The 19,854-nt window shown below is 43.7% G+C and overlaps 2 protein-coding genes across 3 annotated transcripts; one reads left to right on the top strand and one right to left on the bottom strand.

The window, feature by feature from the left end:
- Positions 1-9,689: 9,689 nt before the first annotated feature.
- On the top strand, positions 9,690-12,997 carry LOC123127846 (vesicle-associated protein 1-2). The gene is made up of 8 exons (XM_044547704.1): positions 9,690-10,007; positions 10,299-10,369; positions 10,529-10,610; positions 10,718-10,833; positions 10,956-11,084; positions 11,281-11,322; positions 12,186-12,266; positions 12,558-12,997. The coding sequence occupies exons 1-8, from the start codon at positions 9,950-9,952 to the stop codon at positions 12,663-12,665; spliced, it is 687 nt and encodes a 228-aa protein (XP_044403639.1). The 5' UTR covers positions 9,690-9,949; the 3' UTR covers positions 12,666-12,997.
- A 1,630-nt stretch (positions 12,998-14,627) lies between these two features.
- Positions 14,628-19,472, bottom strand: LOC123127845 (O-glucosyltransferase rumi homolog). Of its 2 annotated transcripts, XM_044547702.1 has the most exons (8): positions 19,184-19,472; positions 18,071-18,330; positions 17,914-17,958; positions 16,904-17,526; positions 16,151-16,343; positions 15,911-15,975; positions 15,623-15,833; positions 14,628-15,466 (listed from the first exon to the last, which is right to left on the bottom strand). In XM_044547702.1, the coding sequence occupies exons 2-8, from the start codon at positions 18,224-18,226 to the stop codon at positions 14,837-14,839; spliced, it is 1,923 nt and encodes a 640-aa protein (XP_044403637.1). In that variant the 5' UTR covers positions 18,227-18,330; positions 19,184-19,472; the 3' UTR covers positions 14,628-14,836. The 2 variants fall into 2 exon arrangements, with proteins under 2 accessions (XP_044403637.1, XP_044403638.1); XM_044547703.1 differs by lacking the exon at positions 19,184-19,472 and having other exon boundaries at positions 17,910-17,958; positions 18,071-18,452.
- Between the last annotated feature and the right edge of the window lie 382 nt (positions 19,473-19,854).

Raw genomic sequence — 19,854 nt, 5'->3', positions numbered from 1 at the left:
GGTCTGCATCGGGGATTTCAACGAAGTCCTCAAATATGATGAGCATGATGGTATCGGTCAGAGGAGTCAAACACAAATTCAAGGTTTTCGTGATGCAGTGGACGTATGTGGTCTCGTGGATCTGGGCTTTCAAGGACGAAAATGGACTTTCGAGAAGAAGGTTACAGGAGGATCCTACACTAGAGTGAGATTGGACCGGGCTCTCGGGTCAGGCCAGTGGTGTTCACAGTTTCCATTGGCTGCTGTTGAGCATGTATCAGTGGCAACATCGGACCATTCGGCTATCCTTCTTAAGCTTGTTCCTCCAGCCAACAGGAAAAAAGGAATGAAAATGTTCAGATATGAATGCATGTGGGATACTCATGACCAGCTGATTTCCACGGTTCGGGGTGCATGGGAGCCGAACGGCCCTAATTTGACGGCCGCCTAGGTGCGGTCCAACCTCCTGGATTTGTCCAACAACCTGGGAGTATGGAGCCAAACGATGTTTGGCAACATGAGGAATGAGATAAAAAAGCTTAAGAAATCTTTGGAGAACTTGAGGAATGACCCAGGTAGAGTTGGCCCAAGCCACGTTGAAATTAAGACGAATGACCGTCTAATTGAACTGTACCTTCGAGAGGAGCTAATGTGGCGTCAGAGATCTCGAGTGCAGTGGCTGTCCGAGGGGGACCACAATACTCATTTTTTCCATCTCAGGGCTTCGATGCGGCAACGGAAGAACTTAATAAAAGCTTTGATGAAACAAGATGGACAGTTGACTGACGACCTTACGGAGATGCAGCAGCTTGCGATGGAATTTTACAAAAATTTGTACACGTCGGAGGGAGTTCAAGGGGTTGACGATGTGTTGCAACATGTGCCCGCAAAAGTGACGCAAGAGATGAACGAGAAACTACTTTCGCCATATACAGAGAAAAAGGTAAAATGTGCACTTTTTCAGATGTTTCCTACAAAGGCCCCGGGACCGGACGGGTTTCCAGCACATTTTTTCAGTATCACTGGGATATTTGTGGAGAGGCTGTCACACGGGCAGTTTTGGGCATTGTTCGAGGGGAGGAAAGCCCTTCATGTGTGAATGATACATTGCTCGTACTAATTCCGAAGGTAGCTAACCCAACCCTCTTATCACAATTTCGTCCTATAAGCCTCTGTAACGTGTTCTACAAGATAGCTTCGAAAGTTCTTGCAAACCGATTGAAGGTGGTACTTCCAGATATCATCTCTGAGGAGCAATCAGCTTTTGTGCTAGGGAGGCTAATTACTGATAATATTATATCAGCTTATGAATGTCTGCATTTCATGAAAAGGAATAGGTCAAAAGCAAACAACCATTGCGCCCTGAAATTGGACATGAGGAACGCATATGACAGGGTGGAATGGAGCTATCTGGAAGCAATAATGAGGAAATTGGGCTTTGCAGAACAGTGGATTAAATTTGTTATGTCTATGGTGAGCACTGTCTCTTTTTCGATTTTATTCAATGGAACTCGGTTGGAGGAATTTAAACCAACCCGAGGGATTCGGCAGGGAGATCCAATATCTCCATACCTCTTCTTATTAGCAGCAGAGGGCCTTTCGTGCCTGATGAAGTCTCAGAATGAATCATCCCAGCTTAGCGGCATTAAGGTGGCTCCGACGGCTCCGTCGGTGAATCATCTTTTATTCGCGGATGATAGCCTGCTGTTTTTCAAGGCGAGTGTTGATGGAGCAGAAAAGGTATCAAACCTAATGGAAACCTATTGTATGGCATCAGGCCAAAGGATAAACAGGGACAAATCTTCTATTTTTTCAGCAAGGGGTGCCCACAAATAGTCAGGGATGCAGTTAAGGGTTGTTTTCATGTTCCTAATGAATCTTTGAGTGACAGATACCTAGGTATGCCTACTGACGTGGGTCACTCAAAAATGGGCACGTTCAAGTATCTAAGCGATCGAGTCCGGGACAAGGTAAAAGGATGGATGAGTAAATGTTTATCGGCTGGAGGTAAAGATGTACTGATAAAATCTGTGGCACATGCGATACCAGTTTATTCTATGTCTTGCTTTAAGCTCCTGAGAGGACTATGTAACCATTTGAACTCCATCATAAGAAAATTTTGGTGGGGGTGCAAGCAGGGCAAGAGAAAACCAGCTTGGGTGTCTTGGGAGGTGATGACAAGACCGAAATACTTGGGAGGATTGGGATTCAGAGACTTCGAACTCTTCAACCTTGCACTTTTGGCAAGGCAAGCATGGAGGACCTTACAAGAGCCTGAATCCCTTAGTGCCAGAATTTTGAAAGCCTCATGTTTTTCGGGCACCAATTTTCTAAATGCAGAACTAGGATCAAAGCCCTCGCAGATTTGGAGAGCTATTCTAGAAGGGAGAGATATTCTAAAACAGGGCTTAATCTGCAGGATTGGCAACAGACAAACGACGAATATTTGGGATGACAACTGGATACCCAAAGAAGCGTCGCTGCGTCCAATTATATCAAGGGTGACGAACCCTCCCCAAATGGTCTCTGAATTGCTGTTACCAGCGATGGCATCATGGAACGAACAGCTTGTAAGGACTATCTTCTTGCCCATTGATGCAGAGGCAGTTCTTAAACTACCCGTCTGTACGAGGAACATTGAAGACTTCTGGGCTTGGCATCCGGATAAGAAGGGAAAGTTTTCTGTAAGCTCGGCATATAAATTCATGATCAAAACAAAAACCGAGAGGGAAGGATGGCTGCACGAAGAAGCGGGAGTATCTAGTAATGAGAGAGATGAGAAGGACTGGTCGAAGCTTTGGGGCATCAACGTTCCATCGAAGATCAAGGTATTCCTGTGGCGATTGGCACGACATTCTCTGCCAACTACGGATGTACTGCATAGGACAAACATGGCGACCGGCAACGCATGCCCTCTCTGCGGGGCGCTCAACTCTTGGTGTCATGCGCTACTGTCTTGCACCTCGGTGAGGTGTACATGGGCACTAGCCGAACCGGAGCTGGGGACGACGATGGCGGAAAACAGAGAGACGGGAGCGAAGAACTGGATGTTTGCAATGAGGGATACTATTGATCACTCTAGCTTTGTATCAATGGCAGTCTCTCTCTGGGCTATTTGGTATGCGAGGAGAAAGGCAGTTTACGAGGGTATTTTTCAGTCTCCACAGCAAACTTCGTCATTCATCAAAAAATATATTCAAGATCTAGCCCAACTACCCAAAGCTGGGGAGAGGAAAAACAGCGGAGTACCACGGCAAGTCTTGCCAAACACATGGATGGCCTCTCCCGAGGGTGTCATGAAGATGAATGTTGATGCAGCAGTGGCCCGTCATCGACGTGGGGGAGCGGTGTCAGCAGTGTGCAGGGATCATACAGGGCTATACATGGGATCATCAGCTCTAGTGATCGGGGGCATTTCTGATCCAACGATGTTGGAGACGTTTGCGTGTAGGGAAGCATTGGCCTTGGCGGAGGATCTCGGCGTTTCAAACTTATTGGTGGCATCGGACTGTCTTGGAGTGATCAAAGACATCAACCTGGGAACAAGAGGACCACATGCAGCGGTGGTGCATGAAATAATGGAGCGGAGAAGAAGTTTTACCTCATGTTCTTATATTCACGAGCTTAGGAACCACAATTTTGAAGCTCATAATCTTGCCAAATTTGCTTGTAATCTTAGTCTAGGTAGACATGTATGGTTGGGTTCCTCCCATGACCCGAACCGTGTACCTATGAACATTCTTGTTGGTTAATAAAGTTTGGCGAGATCTCAAAAAAAAGCTAATGGATTAACACTACTGGGCCGGCCTACTTCGCGCTCTAACTAAGGGTGAGGGAACATTCGCTCTCTACGCGAGCGAGGTATAACAGCGCCCACTGTCATTGCACTTGTCGCAATCTGAGAGTTTTTCCTTTTTTCGTAGATCTGTTTATTCAAAATATATTATCTCTTAAACTGTGCGTCCAAATCTCGAACCATTTTCCCGTCGAATTCCTCGCATTGAGATTTTCAAAACTAGACCCCATGTTGATAGGTTTTGACAAACTTTTTTTCATGAAAAAAAATGAACGAAAATACCGAACCAGGAGCACGGGTTTTTTCCTTTTCGAAAGAGGCACGTCCGTGTCTCTCGCAAAATCACAACCGTGTCTCTCATGGAAGCAAAACCGTGCCTCTTGCGGAAGGAAAGAAAAACATAAAACGTGATTTTTTTTCATTTCCGAGAGGCACGGCTATGCCTCTCAGGAAAGCACAACCGTGCCTCTCACGGAAGCAAAACCGTGTCTCTCACGAAAGGAAAAAAGAAATGCGTATTTTTCATTTCCGAGAGGCACGACCATGACTCTCGCGGAAGCACAATCGTGCCCTCTAGTGGAAGCAAAACCGTGCCTCTCGCGGAAAAAAAAACCTAGAAAATACGTTTTTTCGTTTTCGAAAGGCACGGCCGTGACTCTCGCGAAAGCACAACCGTGCCTCTCGCGGAAGAAAAAACAGAAAACGTGTTTTTTTTTCTTCCGAAAGGCACGACAGCGACTCTTGCGAAAGTACAACCGTGCCTCTCGCGGAAGCAAAACCGTGACTCTTGTGAAAGGGAAGAAAAGAAAACGCGTTTTTTTTTCGAGCAATTTTTTTTTGAATTTTTTTTACCCAAAAGCTAAAAAGACCGGTGAAAAACCGAAAAGTCGAAAAAACCCAGGAAAAAACCGTTTAAAAACCCATTAGTGGGATGGTTCAGTATTTGTACGTTACCTTTATTCGTTATTAGTCATTTCGGTTTTTTCTTCTTTTGTTCATATTTTAAATACATATATTCCAAATTTTAATTTACTTAAAGTTTGAAAAGTTTTCACCTCATATTTAATAAAGGTTCATGCATTATAAAAATAATCTTCACATAACTTTTAAAATATGTTGATAGCATTCCAAAATATGTTTGTACCATTACAAAAAGTTCACACATTCCAAAAATATGGTCATCATGTGTCAAAAAAAAATTTATGCAAGGCAAAAAAGTCGCATAAATTAAAAAAATATATGATTCATGCCACTCAAAAAAATGTTTGTGAAATTTAATAAAAAAATGGTCACATGTTTCAAAAAAAAATCTTTGTGACATTTTTCGAAAATGTTCAAACATGTAAAAAGAATGCTCACTTAATTTTAGAAAAGATATTTCATACCTTCAAAATTATTTCCGTGAAAATTGAAAAAATGTACGAACATTTAACAAATGTTTTGTGCGTTTAAAAAAAATGTTCAATGTGTGATATGAAAATGTTCAAAATTTGTTCAAAAAATGTTCAATCTTTATCTTAAGAGTGTTAAAAATATATATGAAAAGATGTATTTTTATAAAAATCAACATGTATTTGAAAAGGAAAAAAGAGAAAAAACCAATGAAATCCAAAAATAAAGCGAGAAGAAACAAACAAATATAACCACTAAAAACCAGTAGGAAAACACACACACAAAATGTGTGGAACATGTAAAACCGGTTCGTAGCGGTCCTTAGAACCTTCCCAAAACCTTGCAATTGGGTCGCTTGAGTTGAGCCTATCTTCCATCTGGCGATAGGTTTTTCCTTAATGAAAAAAGAAGGATCAGACAATAGGTTTTCTTTAGGAGCATCTCGCAGTAGGTTTTTTTAGTACATCTCCTAGTAGTTTTTTAGTGGAATCTCATAGTAGATGACATGAAGCTTTTGCGGAGAGAGAAGTGAGCATCGAACAAACCTACATGGGCCAGTAAATAAGCCCACAGAAAGTATCCTTTGAAATCTCTAAATCACCAGTTAAGGGTTAGCCCTTGTAAGGTCACTCCCTACTTTCTCAGGTGCTAACAAATGGTGCACTATATGTGCATTGCTTGTCGAAACCTAGGAGTTTTCCCTTTTGTCGTAGATTCTTTTATTCAAAATGTTTTACTATTGAATCGTGCGTCCAAGTACCGGACTGTTTTTGCTATTGGATTTCTCATGTCAAGATCTTCGAAACTAGATCTCATGTTAATAGGTTACGATGTTGAAACTGGAAAAAAAACTGAAAAAGGAAAAACTAAAATCCAAAAAATGAAAACCATAAAAAATCAACTACTAGAAAAAAGAATAACAAAAGATAAAAACCGGAGCAATGAAACACGATTGCGGTTTTCACTTTTTCTTTGGAAAGCCTAGGCTGTGCTTTTCCCATTTATAGGGAAGCACAATCTGCTTCTCACGAAAGCTAAGGCGAATGTGCTTCTCGCGGAATCAAAGATGTGCTTAGAAGTACACTTGTCTTTCTTGTGAAAGAACAAACTTTTTTTAAGAAGCACATATGTGATCCAAAAACAAAAATAAAATCTCAAAAAACTAAGAAAGCCAGGCAAAAGCCAGAAGGTCAAAAAAAAGAAGAAAAACCATCTAAAACAATAAAACACGTACTAAAAAAATAGAAAAACTGAAATCCAGAGGGAACGTCCACGACGCGATACTTGACGGTGGTTGAATGCACCACTTGACACGCTCTCAGACCACAAAAGTGACCCTTGAGGGTTACTGCAACGGATACTCGTTTGTTGGTTGGTTTTTTGAAATCTTTCCACACGAGGGTGAAGTGCCTTTTTATGCAAGAAAAAAAGTGTAGCTTGTTTTCGCAAACAGCTTTGCTAATTCTCATCTCATCAACAAAGTCTTATCTAACACCTATTCTACTTGATTAACCAATTGAAAATAAAAATAAAAAATCTTTCAAATCTTCATGTAAAATTCAACAATGTAGGAGTTAGATAAAACATAATTATTTCTTATCTATAGAAGAGAGCTAGATACACCCTTTCTCAAAATAATAATACTCCCCTCCGATTCAAAATAAGTGCCGTGGTTTCAGCACAAATTTGTACTAAGACCACAAGACTTATTTTAGATAGAAGGAAATAGTAAACAAGTGCATTTTAAAAAAGAAAACAAGTGCAGATTCAGAGTGAGGGAGAGAAAGGAAGTCAGAGAATGCAGATTTGCAGCACCCGAGCTCCAGTGCTCTCCGTATTTGAACATTTTTGGAAGAGAAGATCGATCTCCATTGGTTCAGTGCACGCACGTCCCGCTCTCAACCAACCCAGCTGTCGACGGCGGTCCTACATAGCAGCTGCCGTGACGAAACAAAAGTCCCCCGGCGAGGAAAATAATACCAAGGACCAGATCTCCATTTTCGACCCGTTGCTCGCGACCATGTCATCTCGCTGGACTGGACCGTGACTTCAGAACTGGTTCCGTTGCAGTAAGCGACTCCTCACCTCTCTTCTCGTTTATTCTTCAGACGATTTGTAGCAGCATGTTCGTCGAACCAAGCACTGCCGGCCATTCCCAAGTTGAGGATGCGAGGTCACAAATATACCGTTGTTATATACAGTATTTTTAATTTGTTGTGGTGTGTTCAGATGTCAGATGATACAGTATAAGGTTGACGATTTCATTCGGACTTTACAGAGGGTGCGTAGAAAGTACTACACACGCAAAGGGAGCAACCTCATGTTCTTTTCAACGCAGAAGACGCTGAAAATGACAGCGCGTGCTAATTACAAATCTGCCCTTTTCGGAACGGCGCAGATTAATCGACGGCGTCCAACAAGAGAAGGGCAGAGCCAGGAGGTTCAAAGCGCAAGAAAAATTGACAACTAAATCTGTATTTATCTAGAACTAGTACTGCCTTTTCTAGACTGGTCACTAAAAGAACAGAGTACTCACACAAAATGGCCCAAAAGTCTTATGCATCTGGATTAATCCGGTTGAGTGCACAGCTTGGGTTACTGCTCTCAGACGTACGGCGCATGCAAGCTTGCGATCTCTTTGGTTGGGGTCACGAGTTGAAAGGAAACTCAGGGCGTGTTTGATTACATTGTCAATCTAGTCTGGTTCAGTGAGTCTGGCTCTATTGAGCCGGGTTAAGCGGATGCAGGGTAAAAAGACCCCAGTTGCACATAGTTTGGTTGCCTGCATGTATCTAGTTGGACGAGACAATCATTTTTGACTTGACGTTTGGTTGCCCGCATTGCATTAGGCGGACATATGACATGGTGTTTGGTTGCAACCTGCATAAGATGTTGTCATCACTTCTAACTAGTGGTGAGCTTACCACACGCAATCTAAACATGTAGTGTCAGCTAGTTAAATAAATGTCAGTTCATCCAAACTACTATCAAATGACAGTCCAAATTATTAAAAGCCATTGGCTAAATAAAGGATAATTCATGGTGTTGCTGGTACCAAGATCTTCCTCTTCCTCTTCCTCTTCTTCTGCTTCTGCTTCTTCTTCTTCTTCTTCTTCTTCTTCTTCTTCAAATCCCGCACCGACCTCTGTTAAGCCACATTGCCTCTGCCCACTCCAATCTTTTGTTCTTCCAAGTGTCATTGTCAAATGCTTCCACACCATGGCCGGAGCAAACAACATCGTCAGGCTCGACCTCTTCCTCCTCAGGCACGTGTTCATCAAAGCCCAACTAGAGGATCCAGTTATGCAGAATGCAACAAGTAAGAACAAGCTTAACCTAAATGGAGTATGGGTGGGATGGCTTCTGATCCAGGATCTTAAACCTATTCTTCAGAGCTCCAAATGCCCTCTCAACAGTTACTCTAAGGCTGAAGTGTCTGAGATTAAACAGCTCATGTGCAGTCCTAGGATAGTTCCTACTAGAGAACTCGTTGAGATGGTACCTGATTTTCCTGAAGGGTGAAAGAATATCCGACCGACATTCATAGCCAGCATCTCCAAGGTAGAACTTGCCATCGGGGATGTTGATCCCATCAGGTCAACTCATGCTGCCACTAAGAATGTTAGCATCATGCGCTGACCCCTCCCAGCCAATCAGCACATATGTGAACTTCAGATCAAAGTCAACAACAGCAAACACACCAGAGCTGCCACACACACGCCGCCGCCTCTAGCGTAGATCTGAAATCGCAGTCGCCGCCGGTGGTGGGGCAGTAGGGAAGAAAGGGGGGTAGTGGCTATGGGTGAGCGAGTGAAAAGAGGTGAGGCTAGATTTGGCGCCCGGACGGCGCGCCAGATTTTCATCTCCCCCCCCCCTCACCCTTACCCCTCGTGCGACCTCGCGCCACACTCAGCCTGACTCGCGAGAAACTGCCGATCCGAGCGTTTCCAGCGAGTCAGGCTCTAGGCTGCTTTGAGAAACGTGCGATGCAGGCCCAACAGTGAATCCAGGCAATCAAACAGGCCTCTCCTTCCCGCATGGGTCTAGTTGGGCTGGATGCAGGCAACCAAACACGCCCTTAATAACTGTGTGTGATGTTTGCATGTGAATTTACACACACGAAGCGCTCTCGAGCTTCAGCTATGAGACCGGACAACTCTCTTCTTCTGCTTAATTAATCGATGAGGCAAATCTTTTGCCTCCGTTTTGAAAAAAGCGCTTTCGAGCTTACAGACAAATAGCTGCAGCAGTGCTATTTTAGTAGAGTTACCTATTAGCAGGGTTTAAACGCATCCATATATAGGTTAATTTTCGCAAAGACCTAGTGGTATATACTTGAATGCTGGTGACATTTCAATTGACTGATGGAATGGACCGATGGGAATGCAAATGCCATGATGTAACCACGGAACCACCTCCTGAAAGAAGCCCACGCTTCCCTTTCCTCCCTTCCCACCGCGAGCAGGAAAACGTGAGTGAAAGAGAAAAATTTCGTTCACCCGAAAGCGTACTAGAAAACGACGTCCATTTCTCTCGAATTCTCGATTTGGGTATAATACGCACGATGCCTACCGCGAGCAGGTGGCTGCCAGACTCCTGTTCCCCTCAGAAATTCCATGTTTCCCCATCTTCCCCCGCTTCCTCCTCTGCTGCTCCAGGAATAGAGGCGCCGAATAGCGTGGACAGGGCGTGGCAGAGGGGGGATCGAGAATATCCCAGCTTCCCAAACCCCACTCCAGCTATTCCCGTGCCGATTGATTTCCGGCTGAAATTCTGCGGAAGATGAGCTCCGAGCCCAGGGAGCTGCTCGGAATCGACCCCAACGAGCTCCGCTTCGCCTGTACGTTCTCTCGCCAGTTTCTCTTGAATTGCTTCAGTTTTGCTTGTTATTTCGGCAGTTTCGATGGGTTTCTGCGTAAAGAAAATTCTGGTTCGATGTTCATGACATGAAAGTATCCTTCGGAAGGTCTTTTTCGTGGGGCTGATTTTGATGTTTCTCCTCTCTTGTTTTTCTTGACTTTGAGGCTCTCTTTTCAGCACTTGTTTTTTTGGGTGTTATTATGATCGTATTTGTTCGCTCGCTTTGCTAACTCTCCCCGTTTCTGTTTCCCGTGTTCATTCGACCATGCAGTCGAGTTACAGAAGCAGATCTCGTGTTCACTGCATCTGACAAACAGAACAGACCAATACATCGCCTTCAAGGTAATCGAATCATTCTTATTGCTGTTTATCTTATTTGTTTCGCTCAAAATATGAGCAAATTTACAGTCCATCTTTTATCTAAGAAAAAACTTACAGTTCTGTTCAAAAATGTACTTTGGTAGTTACTCCTACTAAATTAGTGCAACCTTAGGTCTGTAGGTTAAGACAACGAGCCCAAAGAAGTACTGTGTCCGGCCAAACAACGGCATTGTGGCACCGCGATCCACATTCGACGTTCTCGGTAGGTTGATGGACGGCATCAGTCCATCACTATGCATGTTGTTTTCCTGAAGCATCAGCTTTCTATGCTAAGGTCTTGTCTTGTGCTCTCTGAATTATTGTTTTCAGTAACCATGCAAGCACAGCGGGAGGCGCCGCCGGATATGCAATGCAGGGACAAGTTCCTTGTGCAGAGTGCCGTGGTCAGCCAGGACATCGCACCCAAGGATATCAACGGAGACATGGTACCCCATGTTATACTGGGCTGACTTCTATGTTTTATAGTACCATAGATTGTCAGTTTTCCTTTTTTTTGGCGGGGAATTGTCAGTTTACCATGAATAACCCTGGTGAGGTATTTTTGTAGTTCACCAAAGAATCGGGCAATGTGGTGGACGAGGTGAAGCTGCAGGTTGTTTATGCTCCACCGTCGAAACCGACATCCGTAAATGAGGGCTCTGATCAGGAAAGTCTGGGCAGTTGGAGTTATCAAGAGGTAAAATCTTGATCTTAGGTGGTCGTTACGGCTGTAACAACATCAGCTAAGTTTTCTTATTGCTGTCAAACTGACAACTGTATTCCAGTAGCAGATAATAACCCACGGTCATTCTCTGTTAGCCCTGTACCGACTAAATTGTGACCTTGTCACTGATCCCGTCATCCTATGGCTGAGTGCTGTTCTTTCTTTGCAGACAACAAGAGAACTTGCAGAACCAGAAACAATACCGTCTGACGTAAGCTCCCTATCAACAAAAATTCAACAAGCTATGTCTGAATCTTACTCTACAGTTCGGTCTTTTGAATCTCACATGAAAGATTAGAAAGACTGAACTAACTCCTACTCGCCATGTCAGTGCCAACTGCTAGAGAGCACCCAACTAATAGATTTTGGTGTTTTTAAGAACACTAAGATTGTTATTTTTTAGAAATCAACCATGGTGTATACAGTGTTGGTCGTCCAATATATCTTAGCATTCTTGAAGAAATCTGTGATGCAATTATATTCTTCAACTGCATTTTCTCATAACTCAAAACTTTTTAATTCAACATCGTCTTAGCCTATTTATGTCTTATTTATGCCATATCATTTTGCACTATCATGCAGGTGTTGTCCATGTTCAGTTATCACTCAATAAATGTGTTGAAAACTCTTCATCTCTGAATTCAACCATGTTCTTTTCACTCCTTCCAAGTTCCAACCCCACCTGATATGCTTAATTTATTGTTGCTATTTGATCATGTTTTGAGAGTCGACATCTGTTACCTTTCTATTTATTGTGGTCTTTCTTTTCTATCTATCTAGTCATATTTTTTCCTTATTAGTTGGAATGCAATTTTCTATGTACTGTGCAATTGCTTGAATTTGGGAGGTGGTAGCTACTATGTTGGAACTCAGTGTGTCATTGTTCTGTACGTACGGCGCATTAAGTTCTCTTTAGCATTTCTGCAAGTGTCATCAGCGAAGCAATCTGGGCCTTATGTAGATGATATTACCCCCCCCCCCCCCCCCCCCTCACACACACACACACACCCCTCTGATGTTGCCCGGTGATGCCAAAGAACAACACATTGATCTCGTTTATTTATATCTGTGCAGCCCTTGGCTTTAATTTTGAAGTTGATGAAGGAGGAGAAGAATTTTGCCGTTCAAGAGAACAATAAGCTTCGAGAGGAACTGGTTAGTGGGTTATACCTGATACTGATAATTCTACCTAGCTTTGTAGTAAAAATATTCACTCGTTGCTTTTACATTGCCTAAACATGGTTTTGGTTTTGCGCTTTGTGTCTTCAAGTACTATTGCATTTCATGATCTCAACAAGTGCAGAACTCTGCACCTATTTCCTGATATTTACGTTTTCATTACTTCTCTGCTACATCGTTTTCTGCAGTCCAGTGAGATCTCAATTCCGGCGTACAGTTTAGTTCCATATTGACAAAGTTTATTGTTTCATTTATTGAATTTTACAGCGTCTCCTAAGACGGGAAATCAGCAGGCAGAATGTCGGTTTCTCGCTATTTTTCGTACTCGTGGCCGCTATTCTGGGCGTCCTCCTAGGCTTTTTCATGAAGAGATGAGATTCTGTAACCATGCAGGCCGTTTCAGTTCTCTGTCAAGACCTGAATACGATACGTGCTCTCGGTCTTGTTAGCCATATGTACAACCCATGGCCTCTTATCTTTGTATCTGATGCCTCTTGTAATTTTTTTAATTCATATTAGCTGCTATAGTCAGTCAATAAGTCATCTATCGCCCTAAGCTCTCGGTATTTGTTAGATTGTTAGTGGCCCTACGGTTTAGCCTATTCGATTATGTAAATATTATGGCTAATTATTTGCATCTTTTGGCACCTGTAAACAGAATAGTTGCTTTCATACTATGGCTTTGCAGTAATATATACATTACTATATATGTAGAAGTTATCTGGTTACTTCATCATATGACAAATGCTGCAGTACGTCTTTCAGGCATTTCTCACTTGAATAGTAGAAACTGAGACTGGTATATGGTTTACCCAGTAGGTTCCTTTTATGCAAGGCTTGTCCTGGTTGAGAACTTGAAAGAGAGCATCTGGACCTAGCCATAATCTCTATGGAGTGTTGACCCTGTAGAATCATAGTTGAGTCCTGGTTGATATACATGATCAGGAGCAAGGTTTTTTATTTCGGAAACAAAATATTTTCGGATCCCACTGAAATATGCGAAATTTCAGAAATTTCGCTTATTTAGGAAATTATTTCGGATTTTTGAGATTTCAAATTTCACTTAAGTTTAATGAATTCAAACATAATTTAAATTTATTTGAAATCAGTTTCAATCTACCTTGAAATTTCGGGGTTACAAACACTGAAATATGCGAAATTTCAAAAAATTCACTGAAATTTTAAACCCTGATCAGGAGTTCCTGAATTCTGCTGCTTCGTTGTTGAGACTTCATCTATCGTGTGGCAATCGGTTTGGTTAATGTGTGTCGATCCGCAGTCGCTGTCCTGTTGATATATGCTGACTTCGATACATAAATGCTCCATTTTTTTCTCTTTTATTAAACCATAAAATGAGTGCACGTTTTCTAGAAGAAAAAAGAGTGCACTGTTGCTTACGCTTAAGTACAGTACAAAAAGACGCACAAGTCGGCAGGGGAAACAGAAGTATGAGTATAATGTAAACGAAAAAACAGAAGTATGAGCAGGGCCTAGCTTTCCATGCTAATGCTAAGCTCTTTTTTTTTGCGAGGACTAATGCTAAAGCTCCTTGAGAATGAAAAAATGCTCTAAATGTTCAAACACATGCAAAATTGTCTGTAAATGTATCGTACTAAAACTTCCACACTTTTTTTCGAGAGCATGTAAATTGCGTGCCTTATCTTAAAATAGAAGGCAGGGGTAAAATATAAGAACGACGGACAACTCCCATCACAATCCGTAAACTTCTGCACTAGAGGAAGCAAATAACCCCTCCGTACTTGAAAGTTTTACATTTGTCCTAAGTCAAACTAGTTAATGGTGTCAAAAGTGCTCATATATTATGGGATGGAAGGAGTATATGCCAGAACCATGAATCAGTTGCGAGATCTTATGGTTTTCAGCTCTAGCCTACCCAACTTGTTTGGGACTTAAGGCTTTGTTGCTGTTGCTGCTGCTGCCGCAACTAGTTTAAGTTTGACCAAATATATAAAAAAATGTGACTAGGTCAAAATTTTAACAAGTTTGACTTAGGACAAACCTAGAACTTCAATTGTTTTGGAACAGAGGTAATAGCTTCTTTTGGTAAGAGAGACCACAACAAGCAGTCATAATACCCTGCAAATTTAAAGTTGGATATCTGATAACAAGCATATTCATTTTGGTCTTGGAGTTTAAGAAACGTAATTGCAGCAGATATAAAGAACATTGTCGCAGTAGGTTAACCCAAAATAAACGCATTCACCATGAACATAATCGATCAAAGGAATGGCAAAAAAAAGAACATAATCTTAATAGGATTTCTAATACCCTTACAAAATATATTGCTTCAATTAAAATAACAAATGGAAACAGAGGTTAATGTAAAAAAAATCTTCAACAAGACGTAAATGGAAGGGGATCAGGGAGATCTAATATAATCTTTAACTTTTCTAGATGTTACACGTATGAACATTCAAATAAGAAGATGTTGATATTACAATACAAAATTAGTACAACCATGAATACTAAAAAATTGAGCAAACTTTATACGCGAGTTCTCGGGGAAGTAAAAAACTAGGGAGTTCTCAACGATTGCTATCCTCAAGTTTTGAAGCATTTCGCTCCTTGGGCTTTGAAGCATTTCGCTCCTCGGGATTGCTATCCTCAGGTTTTGAAGCATTTCGCTCCTCGGGATTGCTATCCTCAGGTTTTAAAGCATTTCGTTCCTCGGGCTTTGAAGCATTTCGCTCCCCGAGATTGCTATCCTCAGGTTTTGAAGCATTTCGCTCCCCGAGATTGCTATCCTCAGGTTTTGAAGCATTTCGCTCCCCGGGATTGCTATCCTCAGGTTTTGAAGCATTTCGCTCCTCGAGCTTTGGAGCATTTTGATCCAACGTTTCAACCTGTTTAATTGACTTTTCTTTCCTCTGTTGTAGTTTTTTGTATTCATCAGGGCTGAAGGGAGGAGGCAGATTGCATGGGCCTGCAATGTTCGCAGACTTCACCATGGAGTCTTGCATAAACTTCTTCTCCCGACCTATGGCTTGGCAGGCCAAAGATTCGGGACAGACCTCAACAGCTTCAGGTGGCTTGGTTGGCTTGAATCTTAGGAGCTTAGCATACTCAGTTAAGAGGTGAAACATGTAATCGTATATATAGTCCATACTAAGTTCTTGTTGAATGAACTTGCTTGCCTTCTTTCCTATTTGTTGTGCCTGTGAACAGTTTTTGAAGGGGAGGTGTGAGAAACATGTTATAAGCGTACAAAATATTGAGTGGCATGATATTTTCTACAAAAGAACAATGTGTTTCAGCTCATAGAAAAACCAGTATGGTCATTTGTAGCTGCTAGATAGTGCTGCATAACATACCTTTTTCTTGTGAGAATTTCCCCAGTCAACAGCATACTTTATGGAGCCACACTTATTGTCATCTCGAACTGGCCAATAATGCTGAGTGGGCATCAGCACCCTTGAGAAGAAATCGTAGTATTTTGGTTTAATCACCAGCGTCATCGAATCACAAGCTAGGATATACTTCTCACTGACTGACCATGCTGATCCTTCAATGTAGATCTTGTACCTATCACCCATCATAACAACTTCAATACTGACGACAGAACAAACAAGTCTTGCCTAACTTTTAATCAGAAAACGAACCTATGAGTGCATTGACTGGCCAAATTTGATTTCTTGTATCCTGCCTTGCTTTCTTTGATCCAATCCTAAATGAGAATGCAAAAGTAAACACTCTATTCAGCTCTAGATCAGAAGGATTAGAAGATTTGTAAAAAAAAAAGATTTGACAAGATATAATAGGGTTTTCTACTTGTGAGAATAAAATGGAAAACTCCCTTCAAGTATAACGGAGTGTACTGCAACATAAACACAAACAGGTACCTGTTTGAAAATCCGTGCATTCCATTCTTGTTCACTGGACACATTACACTTAACCAGCTCTTGCCTTATAGCTGCGACATCTGGATTCCCTTTCCAGTAAGCATAAGGTTCTCTATCTATCCATCTCACCTTCTTATTGCCTTCATTCAAATCCTTCTGCAGTGCATCCCACGGCTTTATGTTTATCTCGGCCCTGTGACCACAAAAGTTAATTTGAGCATTTATACTTTGTTTAAAAATCAAAGCATAAAAGAACAGAGCTAATTTTGTTCACCATTTACTATGAACTTAAAATTTATCCACTTCCCAAGATACTGAACTTCAGGAAAGTGTACTGCTCTTTAATCCATTGTTACCAGTTTGCGTTCATTGAGTTGCTCTCATAGCAACAAAACAGGGGATCCAGTTGATACTAAAGTAAAGATATGCATCCACGTTTCATACATGCACAAAATATAGTCAGTACCAGTACGGCAGAGGTATGCTGATCGGCCATGACTATTGATCGAGTCAAAGAATCAAAACTTATGTGCTCCAAACCATGTGTCACATGAAGAACATTGTCTTTGTACTATTCATTCCTAGTAAAAACATGATTATCATAACAGTAATGGTGCATGAATCGCAGGTGATGATTCAAGACTCCGGACTCATTGCATTATTAGCGAGCAGTAACTCAGATGTTAGGAAATATAGGAATGCCAAAATGCGTAAGAAATATAAGAGCGAAAGAAGGGAGGAGCAGTCACTTACCAGCCCCAGAAGGACCAGTCCGGGAAGACTACGTCGAGCGTCTCGTTGTCGCCGCAGTAGCGGAAAAGCGGCGGCATGGCGGTGGCGTTGTCCCCCTGGTACTCGTCGGCGTGGACAACCGGCCAGTCCACGCAGTCGAACATGAGGTCGAGGTCGGGGACGCGGCCAGGGTAGCGGCGGAGTAGCTGGAGGATGCCCCAGATGGTGAAGAGGTCGCGCGTCTGGAAGGCCGGCGCGATGCGCTCGATGTAGGCGCGGCCGCGGAGCACAACGAGGCGGAAGTTGGCAGTGGCGCGCGCGCGGTCGATCATCGCGCGCGTGATGCCCCCCGCCGCGCGCCATGGGTGGAGGTCCTCGTGGATGAAGCGGAAGTAGGTGGGGCAGGTGGCGTTGGCGTCGGCGTCGGCGTCCGCGGCGGGGGGGATCGGCTGGGGGTCGGGGACGGAGGCGCAGGTGGCGTTGGCGGAGAGCGCGAGGGAGAGGGTCTGGGAGATGTTGCCGGGGATGTCGGGGTCGCGGGTGAGCGGCGGCGCCGAGCAGGAGAGGGAATAGGTGGCCGGCGGCGGCGGCGGGCCGGCCGGGATGGCGGGGATGGAGGTGGTAAGCGTGGCCGTCAGGATTGCCTGCGCGGAGATCGGATCGACGGCTGTGAGTATTCCTGTTTGAAAAGCTGATATTTCGCAGCAAAACTGAAATTCCAGTGTTGTACACAAGCCAACAGCATTGTATCCTACGTGAAAAATGCTGTTAAAATTCCATGCAGCGGTATATGCAGAAAATTATCCTTTGTTCAACTATATTCTAGGAAGAGTGATATGGTGTTGGAAACAAGAACGTACTAGCACGTCCAAAATATATTAAATCAGGAATAGAGATAAGAACACCATAGCATACATGCATGTACCCATGTCACTCTACTAGTCTAGTGGAGAGTAAAATAAATTATTCGGTTCAAATCCGTTCAAACAATAATCAAACAAAATAATTAAGAAGGGAGTGAGCTTACCTACCGGCTGTGTGCGCCACTGATCCAGATTGGTGATTGCCAGATGAGTCTGCATGTACCGAGACAAATCCGTGTAAGCGTGGAGAGCCCAACGGATCGCCGTGACTCACGGGGGCGTAAACATTCTGACGGAAAGAAATTGCGAGCAAGGCGGGACTCACGGTGGTGGTGATCCAGCGGGCGGAGACGAGGACGCCGACCACGACGACGAAGAAGAAGAGGAAGATGGCGGTGGTGACCGGCGACGAAGGGCCGGCCTTGCTCCACCTCCGGGCGTCAGGGACGGCGGCGGCGGCGTCGGCGGCAGCCGTGGCCATCGCCCGCCTGGCCGCCCTCGACCTCCCTTCCACCTCTGCGTCTGCCTTCTTCGCGATCTATCTGCAGGTTTGTTTCCCCCGCGTTTGGCTGGCTGGGCTGCCTCCTGAAAAACAGAAAGAGGAGACGAATGGAGTGAGCCCCTGCGTCATCGCGGAAGAACGTTGCGGTTCGCGCCGATCGCTCAGGGGGAGGCGTCCACGTCGCTGCAGGTCTCCTGGGCCAGACCTAAGGGCATGTAGTGCAATATATAGCCTCAAGGTAATGTCTTGCATGCCATGTAGGATCGAATATGACGTAAAGTAGGTTTGAATAGGGAAGCAGGATCTTTTTCAGAAGGCGGGTGTTTGAAGAGAAAAAGTGTGGTCCGGTGACAAAAGCTGAAAAAATTGAAATGAAAAATAAAAATGCATGTGTACTAAGTCTTTATTTTCTATTTCTTAACGAGGTCCACCAGTGGTACCTTGCATTGGAGAGAAAAAATAAATGTAGACGGCTCAAATTACTTTTTGTCATGGGGCATATGTATCCATATGCTATCATTATACATGCCTAAAAAAAAGATCTCTTGCGCCAGGGCGCGGTCAGCACAAGTTTGCTTCGCTCACGTGAGGTGGATGGATGGTGCTTCCCACGGAGAAAAAGAATGCGACGTGGACCATTTGGATTTGTGCTAGCAGCTCCTGTCCTGTCTGGCTGTCTCTCATGTCCTCGTCGATATTCCATTTCGGGGAACGCATCATCTTAGCGTGAGCCTTCATTTCCGCACACGTGAGCTTCATGTACTATGCAGATTATATCGTGGTAATGTCTTGTGTTAAAAACACAACAAACGACGCGATTTTTCAAGACCCAAACCACGAGGCCAAGAGAGACAGCAGGGACGGAAACGTGAGCGAAATCTCATGGAGATTCCACGGAGGGGATCGTGAAAATAAGAAGGGAGAAGAAGGCCTAACCTTAGGCGTCCAACATCAATCGGCGGGTCCCCTTGCCGCTGCCGCCGTTCATGGCCGGCTACAAGAGATCGCCTTGGTGCGTCTCTCTCTTCCGGCGCTCCCCTGGTGTGGCACCCGCACGCCGGAATGGCCCGGCAGCGCCTGAGATGATGACCGGGGCCAGTCCCGGGTGCCTTCACTACTGGAAGAACCAAGTGGTGGGGAAGGCTCCGAAGATGCGCGCGCGCGCGCGCATGTCTAGCTGGATCTCACTGGTTTGGAGGAAGACCGGAGCCGAAGGAGCATGTCCAGCCCTCAATATAAGGAGGCCTTCGCATGGGCTGCACCCTTTCTGCCATAGCGTGACTATGTCAAACCATCTGAGTGCATTTTTTTTCTTTTTTTTATTACGCTAGGGAGGCAGGTCAAAAGGCGAACCAGATTCGCGGGCGTGATGACAGGTCAACGGCTACGGACCTAATTCCTTATATACTACTCCCCGTTCCGAATTACTTGTCTTGGATTTGTCTAGATACGGATGTATCTAGACTCATTTTAGTGCTAGATACCTTCGTATCTAGACAAATCTAAGACAAGTAATTCGAAATGGAGGGAGTACTAAATTCGGAAACCTGGGGATCTCCAAGGCTGACCCTAAAACAACCCAAATGCTTAATAGTGCAGCCGCACTG

Source organism: Triticum aestivum, chromosome 6A (assembly GCF_018294505.1).
Source record: "Triticum aestivum cultivar Chinese Spring chromosome 6A, IWGSC CS RefSeq v2.1, whole genome shotgun sequence".
Classification (NCBI taxonomy): domain Eukaryota; kingdom Viridiplantae; phylum Streptophyta; class Magnoliopsida; order Poales; family Poaceae; genus Triticum; species Triticum aestivum.
This window is presented reverse-complemented; position numbering and strand designations above follow the sequence as displayed.

Bases quoted from the DNA above. Each gene is read 5' to 3' on its own strand.
- LOC123127846 (XM_044547704.1), top strand. From the start codon at position 9,950: ATGAGCTCCGAGCCCAGGGAGCTGCTCGGAATCGACCCCAACGAGCTC. The intron at 10,008-10,298 runs GTACGTTCTCTC...TCGACCATGCAG, and splicing joins CAACGAGCTCCGCTTCGCCT to TCGAGTTACAGAAGCAGATC. The intron at 11,323-12,185 runs GTAAGCTCCCTA...ATATCTGTGCAG, and splicing joins CAGAAACAATACCGTCTGAC to CCCTTGGCTTTAATTTTGAA.
- LOC123127845 (XM_044547702.1), bottom strand. From the start codon at position 18,226: ATGGCCACGGCTGCCGCCGACGCCGCCGCCGCCGTCCCTGACGCCCGG. The intron at 17,959-18,070 runs GTGAGTCCCGCC...CGGTACATGCAG, and splicing joins CCCGCTGGATCACCACCACC to ACTCATCTGGCAATCACCAA. The intron at 15,834-15,910 runs GTTCGTTTTCTG...GATGGGTGATAG, and splicing joins GCCAGTCAATGCACTCATAG to GTACAAGATCTACATTGAAG.